The following is a 13,589-nucleotide window of genomic DNA, read 5'->3' on the forward strand; positions in this document are numbered from 1 at the left end:
AAAAGACATAATAGAGCAAGGCTGACACATTTGCTGAATGATAAACCTAATCTTTAAATATAACTGTTACGCAAGATGAACTAACATCAAATTAACATTAGATTCTTGATTTTCAAAATCATGAGGAGAATGCAATTACTGCAATTGCACATAGAAATTACTATTTATGACCAGTTACACATTTTTGTTTTTCATTAGCTCATTTATGCATGCAATTCAGGTAATTGGCACTGTAAATTAGACACCCATTTGGCAAACAAATTTGGGGGAGATTATCTGCTCAGAACCATATAACTAAATTCCCTTTAAGGCTCAAGGCCAGTCACTAGGATACATACTTTTCATGCATGAGATTTAGAAGACATGAAGAAGGCAAAATTGCTTGTAAAATGTTATCATGAAAAGCTCTTATGCTGTTTTCCATATATGAGAAAATATGCCACAGTGCCTTGAGGAGCCCTAAACCCTGAAGCTTTATTTCAGCCCTAGAGGAAAAAAAAAGTAATTTATGAGAATATTTGGCAAAATGTCAGAAGGGAAAAAAGAGGAGTAGGCAGGGAAATTTAAATCTTTAAAATAGCTGAAGAGACATGTGCATGTGACTTCTTAGTGCTTAGATACTTTTATGACTGGTACATCACTAAATATCATTTATCAGTAGAAGGGACAGATTGAAACAAAAGAGTCTTCTTATAAATATAGTTGGAAGTAGTATCATAAGTTGTTAGAATAGAGAACATACAGAAGTGTTATTTAATTGAAAAATATACTTTATATAACATCAAAGCCTGGTTTAGCCTTTGACAGAAGAAACCAGCTCTGAAAAAAGGTAAAACTGTAGGAAGTAACAGAACGTTTGTCACACAAAAAATTTATGAAACCAATGAACTTACACCTTAGGCTTTCCAACTCAGTGATATTCAGACATTGTATATGTAATTATGGAGCTGGTGAAGACTGAAAGGATCTTACTCTTTTTCTAGAGTGACATGTTTTTAGTATCATTCCATTTCCCCACTGCTGCCTTAGGTAATCTTGGACCATTCTTGTTTTCTGATAAAGTAGAAATAGTGATGTGTATGTGCCACATATGTCTAAAATTTTTAGATTATTTGATACCTTCAAATGGAATGCTTTTCCTGGATACTATCCAATGTCCTGTAGAAATTATGCTCTGCTGAATTCTTGAGGCCTTAGAAAAACAGCATATCATTATTATATATTAAATCTCACACTTCCTCCCATTGTCATTGCCTTTTTCTCTTCCTTCAGCTCCACAGTAAATCTTTTGGAAAGGGGGTAATTATTTAAGACTATCTCAATTTGTACACTAGATTCTAGTGTACAAAGCAATAAATGGCATTGAAGTGTGTGAGTTGAAATTTTCAGATATCTCCTGGTCAAAAAGCAAAATGTTTTGTATTAATCTGGTCAGAAAGAAAAAAATAATTTCTTTCTTATTTCATGGTTGATTGGCTTTTTCAAAGATCTTACCACAAAACTTCAATGAAGATTTTGAATTTTCACATCACGAGCAGCAGAGAATAATAAAACAAATGATAGGATCCTGTCCTGTAACAGTGAACAAGAGAAAGAAGATAAAGGAATTTGTGAAGATAAAGGCATTGATATATAACATCTACTTGTATTTCAAGCTTGGAAACCTTGTTTGGTAAACTAGGAACTAAAGAACTAATTTTAAATTCTTTATCTTATCTTTTTATGGAGCTTTCACAAGTACTTGGAAGCAGTGTTCTCAGCTGACACTGATGCTGCCATGTCAGGACACTGGTGTCACCAGTAATTTGACAGATCAGTTCTCCATGGTTATCTGAACTTTGACTGTAATATCCTCCTTCTTACTTGGTGGTAGTCTTCCACACAACTTTTAACTCTAGATTTCTTTTATTTTGTTATTCACTGACAACCTAAAACTTCTCTGCAGTGTATACTGCTTCTCTGAGATTCTCTCTCTTAGGTCTTGAATTTTTGCTCAGCTCACACAGCTTTTTCCTTCCTCCATTTCCACATTCACATGAAAAGGCCCTTCCTTTCTGATAGTCCTCCCATGTTTCCCTCTCTGACATGGCAGGGTAATCACTCAGGAAGACTCTGCAGTTAGACATGTGTAAAAACTAAGATCAGAGTCTTAGCTAGTTACTGGTGAATCTTCATGTTAATTGTTGCAGAATATCCTGACTTTGCCTTCTCGCAAGATCGCAGCAGCTTTGTCAGAAGCCTGTATCAAAATCCTTCTCCTGGTGGAAAGAATCTTAATGCATGTGGTACATGATCTCAAGCAGACCTGTGCTTTCTACCACTTTGAAGAGCACGGCATGACAAAAAACATTTGAACAGCATTGTATCTGAGTATGATTTTCCCAGTTGTATTGTCCTAAAATCTGTTCCTGTATCTTTGAGTGGGAGAGCATTTATCATGGAAGAGTCATCAACATAACCATTCTGATCTGTTAATGCATGATGACAAGTTCTGAAATATCTCCCTTCCTTGACTGAAGTATACTGGCCATTCCTGTCATCTTGATGGTATCTGTGATATTAAGTGAGGAGGAAAAAAAAATCTATAACATCTTCAGAGGATCTATGAGGAAAAAGAGTATTTTCTCTAGGTCATTGAATCCTCTAATTACAAATTTAGCAGAATGCAGTAAAGTGAGTTGCTGTGAAATGTGTTTAACTTCCCCCAAAACCCCTGTGGAGGCTTAATTGGCAACTGCATCTGTGTTGCTATATAGAATGTACACTATCAGACTGTCTTAAGAAGAATTTCTAGTCTGTATCTCTGTTCATGAATATAATAACCAAGAATATCTAAATTACTGAAGTCAATACAGGTTTTGACAAAGCTCCCTTGATGTACAGGAGTGTATAAATCTTCTACAAATCAATCTGCTTCTGTACACTCTGTCAATGTCTGCCTTCTCTTCTGTGCATGGATTGTTCTATAAAAAAACTCTGTTTTCCTTTTATACTATAGAATCAATTACCTTTAAAAAATCCTTTCAGTGAGAGATCGTGATTCAAGACACAACAGAACCCTTAAAAAAAGACATAATTTTGAAAATTTTCTCCCTATTTAGAATATTCTTAATAATACTGACAGGAGTTGTGGATGAAAATCCATTTTTCTGATAAATTTTAATCCAAGGGAGAATATAAAGAGGAAAAAAGAAAAATATTTATATTAGAAATGTTGTAATACAATGTGTTAGGTTTAATCTAGGTTAATAGATGAACAGTTTAGTTAGCTTTAATGCATTGCTGTATTTACAGCATAAAAAGGTTTTTTGAGAAATATGGGCCTTATATCTCCATGAGTCTCTACTGAAGACAATAAAATCTTTAAAATAATATGAACAGCATTGCAAAGGGAACTATTTAATGATTTAAGTTAGACATTTAAGCAGTAAATTCTAATGATTTAGCAATGATGAAAAAAACCCTAAATCTTCACTGTTTCAGAAAGTCCTTGACATTTTCCTTAATGACATGAGGCTCTTCTGTACTTCTTATATTCTATCATAAAATACAAAAAGTTAAACAGACATGAGAAAAAAGCATATTAGTGTAAGAAAAAAAATGCATAAAGATATGTATATTTTGATTAGACATACTATTAATTTTCTCAACCTTTATAATAACACAATTTAAAATGTTAGAGTATGCATTTGAAAATAAATATTCCCCAAGGTTTACCCAATAAAACACAAACAAATACCTCAGAAGATTCATTTAACTTTTCATAGTGCTTTTTAAATGTAATAGAAAAACCATAGTCTTTTGCATATGTTGCACCTGCAAATGGAAAACACTTACTGGAATTAAGTTAATCAGGAAGAACTCTGATGTTTCTTTGGAAAGAAACATGAAACTCTTACAGAAGTCCTACATAACCTCATCATCCCATTTTTAAGGCTCAGACACGCTTGCCCAAAAGCACACTGCATAAAGAGCATCAGCAAAACTCTTCCCAGCTCTGGTAACAGAATTGAGCCTGACATTGATTCCTGTTGTCCAGCAGGAATTTCAGTCACAGGGAGGGAGAGCCTAGCCAAACTACTTTAGCTTTGTTGGTTTGGCTCTCACTAGTAATGGTTGTACCATAAAACATCAGTGCTCCCCTGGGAATTTAAGTAATTATCAAAATCATATTTGCATCATATTTACCATTGACCATTGTCCAGTAGAGTTTCTTTTGCTGATCTTGTTATGGAAGTTGTTCTGTCATCTTTTTTGACTTGCCAGGCCTACTCTGGCATCATCTCTCTTGTGGTTTTATTCCTTTGCTCCACACTGTGCTGTTTAGTGAGGGCAACATATGGGCCATGCTATTAACTAAGAGTTCTGGTGCTTAATGCAACAGAGCCATGAAAAAGAAGTCTATAATCACTACAGGAAGAAATAAGAAACATTTATGTAGGTCACATGAAAGCATTAGGAATTTCAAGCATGATATTTCTATTCCATAGATTCTGCAGACCTCAAAATTATCTCCACAAGCAATCTTCACAGCTGCCAAACAGTGTTTCAGGCTGGGATTTGAAAACAGTGAAGCAGTTTCAAAAAAAAACAGAGTCGAGCTGGAGAGATTGCCTAGGCCTTCAGGGTGTGCTATATCTCCAGTGATCTGAGTGCCCCAAGAGTCTTTCACTTGCCCAATATGAAAAGAAATTCTATTTCCTTACTCTGCAGAAAAAAAATAAAAAGAAAAGGTAGTGTCATTTAAACAGAGCTTTGTAAATAAATGCACTTATGCACTTCATTTTGGCCTAAACACTCACCTGTAAATTAGAGAGAGCACATTTGTGCATGTGTGTGTGCACTTTTTTGTTTTTACATGTGAACAGAAGCAATTTTAAGAACTTTAGGAACTTTAGAATAATACTATTTAGGTTTCTTTGATCTTTCTTGGCCTTTCAGTAGTTTGGCTGAAAGACAGAATTACTTCTCATAGAGAAAGTAACCAGACCAACAAGGACTCTCTTACCCCAGAAAGAGATTTTTTTTTTTCAAAGAGACAGCTAAGGTCAATTTTTACTTGAAATTTAGTTTTAACCTTAAAGGTATGAGTTTCCATGACATCCTAAACGAAGCAAAAATACCTCCTTTCATTTTTTATTCATTTCTTCAAAAGCTTTGTAACTCTTAGGGGATCCTATTTTGTCAATGGGTGTTAAATTGTTTAGGGCCAAAAGTGCAACTGATCAGTCATTTTCAGTCTCTACCCTAAGCAACAGGCCAAGGGGAAAGAAAAGAAATATCATCAAAAACTGAAATGTAATGAGTCATTCTAATATTTAAAAGGATATCCAACTCACACTAAAATCAACAATAAAACTTTTTTTGAGTCCAGCAGAGAAAGGATTTCAGTCACCAAGTAAAACAAAGAGGAACTGTAATCCCTTCAAAATTAATAAGGAAAAAAAAATTAAAAGGCAGCTTGTGTTTTGCTTGAATGGTCCTTTAAAATTATGCCAATGATAGCTTAAGGTGTACAGAGCTGCCTGGACAAAAATGAAACTAAGCCTTATCCTGAATGAAGTCACTGTGTTCAGTCTGAATTACGGTTTCTCAGGAAAAGATGAATTAATGTTTGTTTTGTTCTGTTTTGTATGTCAGTGAGTATACATGTGTCTCTGCTGATCTTGAGCTCTGCCAGGACTGGAATCTGTAGGCAAGAAAAGCTGTTGTAGCATTTCACAGTCAGGCAATAAATATCCCAAGTCTCTCACAGGAGCTTTCCTCCTGAGGTTTCCTCACAAGAGGATTTTAGATAAATGCAGATAAGCCTCATATAAGGATCTGAACTTTAGAAAGCTAATGTGAACCCCAACATCTCCAAACTTCTGGCGTTCAGTCCCACTAGTGTTTGCTATATGCATGCCTCTCCAGCAGAAGGAACCTGTGGCTATATTTTGCTTCCCTGCTTACCTCAGTTTCTCTGACACGTTGGGATGAGCTGACAGTTCCTTCCAGAATGAGACTTTCCATAAGAACATGGACCATCTGGAGCAGTATGGTAAAGAAGCTCGAAGAGCCCCTTCTTCTTCCAGCTCCTGTGCAGCATTCCTGTGACACTATGTCCTGTAACTCATGTGCATCTCTAAATTTAGATTCCACTCAGCACTGGCAGAGTAGCACAGTGGTCTTACCAAGCCTGATTTCAAGTGCCACGTTCTTAGCGTGCTTCTGTTATCTCCCTTCCCACCATTGTCCAAGAATTTGCTGCTCTCCTATGAGAATAACACAAAGACAAGGTGCTGACAAGATGGGTGGAGAAAATTCAGATTGAAACACCCCTTTCTTGGTCTTTGTTGAATCTTACTTGGATTTCTACTGGCCTTGGTCCTTCATCCCTTATTAAAAGTAAATAATTCCATCTCAGAGGTTACTTTGCTGCAAGGTCTGTTCTGTTCAATCCAGTCACTTTACAAAAAAAATTATTCTATGCGGCTTCTTTTTATTTTTCACCCAGGAATAAGTTTTTTACCTGAATGTCTCATTCAGTAGTACATCACTGCTTTAATTCACAATACTCATGTTCACTGGACTCCTTCTTATGCTACATGAAGCTCAGCTTCTGCACAGAGTCTACAGAAAAAAACTTGACTAAATGAAAAGTCCTTTGCTGGCCTTGCTGGCTGATTGTGTCAAGTACTCTTCCAGATGCATATATCCTTATTTCATTCTTGTAAATGCATTGCAGGCTTTTGAAAGTGAGGTCTTTTTGTACTCGTATGTTTTACACTGTCCATGAAGTGTGACTCAGGACTAATGTTACTGGTGAAAAAATCCCGTTAACTAAGGAACAGTAGCAATAACAATAGATTTTTTCAATTTTTAATTGCACTTGAATTTCATATTGTGGTGAATGCCAAATCCTCCAAAGCACATTGTGTTTCCTTGTGTAACCCCTAATTTGTGCATATGAGGATCCCTCTTTATGCAGTTGGCCCTTTGTAGTTCTGTAATGTTCTGTGCTAAAAAAGTAAGTTCTTTCAATTAACAGATGGGGTTCATATTTTACAGCACAAAAGACCAGCCTAAATTCCTATTTAATTATTTGCTCTTCCTCTTAATTTAGCTGTGTACATATCTGCATAGAGCCCACTACATTTACTGCTTCAGAATTACAAGTTTTGCTGGTGTTAAATATACACTTAATATACAACATTCTAAATGTGAGCTGTTCAAACTGGGAGGAAATATATTTATTCAAGAAATGGGATTATTTCCTTAAGTCAGAAATGGCTCTTTCCATAATACCCATTTACCATGGCTCTTATTTACAGAAATTTCTCTCAGTGGCAGCTGTGAGGGGCACCAGTGGGGCTAGATGCAGCTGAGATGTGAATGGAAGCTCAGGGGCTGTTTTCCTCAGACTTGAGCAAGAGTGCTTATCTTGCATTAGGCAGCAAAATAGGGGGCCCAGTCCTTTAATATTTCCATATAATCATCTCCCAGAAACTTCATAACAAATATGGACATCTCAAAGTTTCCTGGACGCTGAATAATACAACTTGAGAGCTTGATGGAAGAAAATTATGTCAGTGGGTTTAATTGGTAGAATGATTTGGCAATGAAGATTCTGCAGCCATGGATGTCATCATCTTAGCTTGGGTTATTGGCAGTAGACATTCCTTCCACTTCTTTTATATCTTCTATAAAAAGTTTCACTTCTCAAAGCTCAATGCCTCAGCTTTTTCAAGATGTATATGGCTCCAAACCTTGCTGTGCAAATTAAGGCAGATTTCATGTGGTTTTTCTGGGCCCCAGAGGCATGCAAAATGCTGCAAGTTCTAAGGCAGAAATGGTCTCGGATTAAAGAGAATCTTGTTGTAAGGACCTTGGGCTTACAAATTATTCTCATGCATCACCTAGCACCAGAAATTTAAAAAACCAAAAAAATCTAACTTGCCAGAACTGAGGCACTCAGAAAAAAAATGGACATTACAGAAGTCCAAGCAGCACTTCAACATCTAATTACTATTGATAAAGCCTCATGGAAGGAAGACAGAAGGAACCTCTTCTCTGTCAGTAAATGACACACACTTAGTATGTTTAACAGTTTGATTAATTCAGGCAGACTATGCAAGTAATTAAACCACATTTTAGAAATTAGAGGAGATCCACATTACATGTGGAAATAATCCACTGAAGGGTCATAGGTGGCACAGGAAAGTGGAGCTGTGGAAGAGCTTTTGTGAAATCTGAAGGTGAAGAGACTTCCATTTCAACCAGAGAGGCACAATCCCTAGCACAAGTCTCTGGAGAAGTGTGTCAGCGAGAGAGAGAGAGATAGGCAATAACAAGAATATTAAAGTATACAAGACTATGAAGTTCTAATTAAGTTAGTGTAGGATGGTCACTACTCTGATGCTCTACACATACCTAAGAAACCTCAGAACACAGAGGAATTTGTAGCTTCAAGTGTAGTGTAGTGCTCAGATTTTCAGGAGGAAGAATTAAGCACATAAAACTTAGGGAAACATTCTGCAGAATGTATGTGAGAATTTTCTCAAGACAAAAACGAGAGAAAGGCATTGAACAAATCAGTTTAAAACAAGAAAGAAGTGGCAAACATCTATATTATGCTTGATGTTTAAAGCAATTGTCAGAAAATCAGCAGAAGTATCATTTGAGGAGACCCTGAATATTGATAAATGCATTGCCTCCACAATAGGCAAAAAAACTTTATTCATGAAATCATCATAGAAACACTGTGGAATTCAGGTATACTCTATAAACACAACAATTTTTCAATTTTTCAAAATTCAAACACACAGATATCTTTTAGTTTAGGTAAAATGTTCTACAATTTTTAATTTTTTTCCCCTGTGTGTATGTATTTTTTCCATGCAGAAGAAAAGTCTGTTGTGGTACCCAGAGAAGTGAAAAGTAAGTTGCTTTTTGTTTTTGGTTTGGTTTGCTTTGCTTCCTTTATCTTCATGTTAGTTTTCTGCAAGGGACAGGAATATATTTTTTTCTTGGATTTGAAAGTATTCCTATTCTTTAAATAGTTTCAATTAAAGAAAAGTCTCTTGCTTAAAGTCTTATGGTTCTATCTTTTGTAAGATAATAAATCTTGGTTTCTTATCCACATTTGTAATAGTAAAAGATCACAAAAAGAAAAATATAGTTTCACTAACTATATTTGGGTATCAATATCTGAAGCATGCAGCACAAACTGAAGGTAACAAATTTGTCTTTTCATGGATGAACAATTAAAAAAGCACTGAGATTAGCTATTTTTATACTCTTAAATTCTTTCCCATCAAAAAGGGGATTCATTTCCCAAAGGAAAAATAAGAATTATAACTTTCTCATATCCTTTACCAAACTCTCAATTTTATAATTCAAAACATTCATGAAATAAGTAATTAAATTGTTTAAGCTTTTTTTTTTTTTAAAATATTCTCCTTATTTCTATAATTGCCCCAATAACTGCCAAAATCGAGGCAGATTCTTCTGAAATAATGTCATGTTGTTTTGTAGATGGTGCTTTAACAACAATTCTCCATGAATAAGAGAAGTTCTGTAACGACAGTTTCAAAGATTCAATTAGTAAAAAGTGTAATAAAGGTATATTGTATATGCGGGCTTTTCATGGCATTGTACACTTGTTCCCAAATACCATGTGCAAGTTTTGCTGTCGTTCAGTCAGGTCTTACAAAAGAAGCACAGCAAGTGAATGGCTCTTGAGTCACCACAATAAACTCTTAGTTAGACCAGGTTAATGGGCATAGTTTCTTCAATTAATTTTTAAGTAATAATCTGGTGTGCATATTTGTTCCAGTTTTATCCTTAACACCACATTCACTCTCTGGGTATCAAGCTGTATTTCTGAGCTGCTGACAATAAGTGACCAACTTGTCAAATCTTGAACATATTGCAGTTAGTGGATGCCCCATCCCAAACACATTTATACATACATGCATATATACATGGTTGTTTGTGTGTTTCTGTGTAAAAGTAACCAGCTGAACTTCTATTTCTATTTTTAGAGAGAAAAGAGGAGAAGAAAAAGAGTGATGAAAAGAAGACTATGACTGAAACTAAGGTGAAAGGTATGGTTTGGAAACATTTCTTACTGGCCTCATTCAGCTTTTACTCACACTTCTGGCTCATTTCCCATTGTTTTCTGTTAGGTGAATCCTATGCTACTGGCTGCATTGTACTTCTCTTGGTTGCTCAGTCATTATTTGCATGTTTCTACTTCTTCTGTATCTAATGTCTTATGTGTCCAATACGTTCAGCATCCAATATTACCTAAACTTATTTTCTGACAAATGAAATGTCCTGTTTGGTGGCCATCCAGGGGCTTTTTAAACAATTTAATGGAGTCCATATTTAACAGGACATAGTTATACTGCAATATACAAAATTCAAGGAAGATATCACTCGATTGCACATCAGTTTCTGAAGGTGGGGTAGATCTGTTTATTTTATACAATCACAGTTGAGACTTACAGTGACCAAACTGCAAAGTCATGATATCCATCTAAATAATGTTCCACTCATACATTCTCAGAAAGAATCTAAAATCCACTAAGGTGTTGCTTCATGCAAAATATTTAAGTAATTCATTATTTTTTAATAATCTTATTGCCACTGGAACTTAAGCTAGAAGCTGCCACATTCATGCACTGATGATTTTTGCCTAACTTTTGATGAATTATTGAGCGTCCAAATCATCCATAGTTGATGCATACTGATTAATTTTCATTCTCAGCTGATTGCTCTGTGGCTAGTTGGGTGCAAGTGTTTTAAGGGAATAATCTGAACTCCCAAATAAGTAATATTTTTTTCAGTATGAGCCCACCAGGACTTGGATGACTGCATATTTGAGTGTATGATTCAGAGTTCTAGCACATCAAATTACTCTCTTTAATTAAATCTTAGAAAAAACAGGAAAAAAGGAGAAAGCTCATGAGAAGACATCTGTCCCTGAAATTAAAAAAGCAGGTAAGAAATTGAACTCTTTCTCTGCAATGATATCTGACTATTTAGTGTAATCACTTTCAAGTTTTAAGGATTTGAGATAAGGGTGTATGTAGCTCATTATCATTCAAGAATCCGAGTGGAGAGATAGATAGATAGATAGATAGATAGATAGATAGATAGATAGATAGATAGATATCACAGTGTGTATATTATATTATATTATATTATATTATATTATATTATATTATATTATATTATATTATATTATATTATATTATTATATTATATTATATTATATTATATTATATTATATTATATTATATATCTGTATATATGATATATGCAATTTCCTGTTCTATGATCTTGAGACTTTTACAAATAGAATGTGTAAATATAAATACATTTTAAAATCAATTACAAGCACTGCTTTCACTCATACACTAAATTTATCAAGAGCATAATTTGAAAAGCTACATGGCAAAGACTGAAAGGAGAGTAAATATTTTTGCATGAATTATTTTAAAAATACAGATTTTTTTTAAGTCATAAACGGAAATATTACCACGTAAAAATAGATGGTTATTTTCTGAATTTTTACTCATGCCCAGAAAAGAATTTTTTAAAAGTTTAAATTAGTGAATATCCTAAACCTAATTGATTGTTTGATGCATGGAAATATAAATGTTTCAGTAAGATTAGAAATTAGCAATTTGGGTCTTGTCTGCACTAAAAATGCTTTATTTTTCTTCCCCATTATTTCAGTAAATCTGCAAGTATATTTAATGTGGAAATGCAAAAGTGTCTCAGTAAATGACACAGCCTGCAAAACTGTCTCATTAAAATCAAGGAGAAACAAAATGTTCAGTGGTTGGTCACCATCTGAATATCTAGAAACACTGATTCCAATTGATGCTTTATCTGTCACTTTCTATATAACATTCTACAAGCCCTCAAGTACTCAGATTAACCTTTCTGTAGATTTGTGCAATGCCTACCCAGAGAAAGGTTCAAAATAATATGTAAATATTCAGGGCTATATTTAGTATGTCCTCAAGGCAAACCTTGCATTCTGTTTTCTAATTATTTAAATCTGTTGAATGTTATCAGAAGTTGAAAGTATCTATATCCCATTGTTTTTCTAATATTGTGATTTACATATACAAATTTCAGTAAGCAACTGGTTTCTTTCCCACTGAATCATATGTGGACTGCATAAGTTTTCTTATTCAAGTGATTATGGATGGGAAGAAATAAGTAATTTATGTTTGGGAAAACATAAAAGTGCACAGATTACCTGGGACAACTATCTTGGTAGCCCCATATTTAAATATGTCTTTTATAGTAGGGAGTTGTACACAGTGGGGAAGGGATAGGGATGAAAGAGAATATCTTTTACTAGTTAAGTTGCATATTTTAATGCATAAACACAGGTTTAAAAAGAACATAAGCTAACAATTCAAAAATCTTTTGTCATTTTATTCTGGTCCTAAGCTTGTTTTTCACTTGAGAATACAGAATTGTAAAAGATTACATTTTATGGCAGAGCTGCAGCATGAAGTTATTAATATGTTCATCTTCACAAGCAGTTGCTAAATCCAGTGAGTCATCCTTTGTAGCCTAATGCTAGAAAGACACAAATTAGACAAACCAAGATATCTGCACATTTCTGTCCCTTTTATTAGCTCTATAAGTTTCTGCATTTTTGGAGTTTACTAGCCTTTGTGTAAGAGGATGGTAATTCATAATGTATTCTAGCTGCACGTGTTGCTGTTATTCCTCTTTCAGATTGTTCTTTGAATGCATATGGACTTTCTACCTTTGGCAGCACCCATTGTTATCCCTAATATGTTTTAAGCCTGAAATAATTGCCATATTTGATCAACAGAATAGTAGCGCATAGCCCAGTTTTGAAATGAGGCACCTCGATATCTTTACATAATTTGGACACCGAAAATCAACCTCAGAACATTTGAATCAGCTGAGTACATAAGCATCCAAAAGCAAAAAACACCTTCCAGTTTTCTTACCTTTTCCCTTTAAAAGGCTAGGCAGAGGCCATTGCATTGAGCACAAACTCCTCACCCTGGTTTTCAAACGCTTGCATTGCCTCTGAATGTCTCTGGTTTGTGTCGCATTTTGGGTCCCCTGACCTTTGTAATCCATGAAGCTGAGGTATTTCAGGGCAAGCTGCCTTCTCACTGCCACCCACACTCATCCCCACACCAGTGGGCAGCTCCTTCTGCTCCGAGGTCCTCCTTGCACCCAAGTCCCACTGCTGCTCCACACCCTTGCACACTTTCTCCCAGAAGACTCATGTCTGGCTGGAGGCCCATTAACCAGGCATTCCCTATGGAGGAATGGTGGCATGGACAGGCTGTCAGGCTCAAGAGAGAGAGAGAAGAGGTGCTCTGAAAGCACTAAGTGATAAAAACGTCTCTAAAATAATGTTCTGAGAGAAGCACTTCTCTATATTCCTCTCCATCTCTCCTGGTCTAACAAGGAATGCTTGTAATTGCAAATACTGAATATATTTTCAGATTAATATTTTAGATTGGTCCTTTGGTCCAAGAGACAATTTTATCTCTACTGCTACCGGAATGGAGGTTTTTTTATTGCACTTCATT

General features: G+C 35.1%; 1 protein-coding gene across 23 annotated transcripts in view; it reads left to right on the forward strand.

Annotated features, from left to right (window-relative positions):
* The window catches only part of TRDN (triadin), a 223,406-nt gene that overhangs the window by 94,501 nt on the left and 115,316 nt on the right, over nucleotides 1-13,589 (forward strand). For all 23 annotated transcript variants that reach the window (XM_058801368.1, XM_058801382.1, XM_058801372.1 and 20 more), the window contains 3 exons: nucleotides 8,884-8,919; nucleotides 10,026-10,088; nucleotides 10,924-10,986. In XM_058801368.1, the coding sequence (XP_058657351.1) occupies nucleotides 8,884-8,919; nucleotides 10,026-10,088; nucleotides 10,924-10,986 (162 nt within the window). The remainder of the gene's footprint in view (nucleotides 1-8,883; nucleotides 8,920-10,025; nucleotides 10,089-10,923; nucleotides 10,987-13,589) is intronic.

This window comes from Ammospiza caudacuta, chromosome 3, assembly GCF_027887145.1.
Source record: "Ammospiza caudacuta isolate bAmmCau1 chromosome 3, bAmmCau1.pri, whole genome shotgun sequence".
NCBI classification, from domain to species: domain Eukaryota; kingdom Metazoa; phylum Chordata; class Aves; order Passeriformes; family Passerellidae; genus Ammospiza; species Ammospiza caudacuta.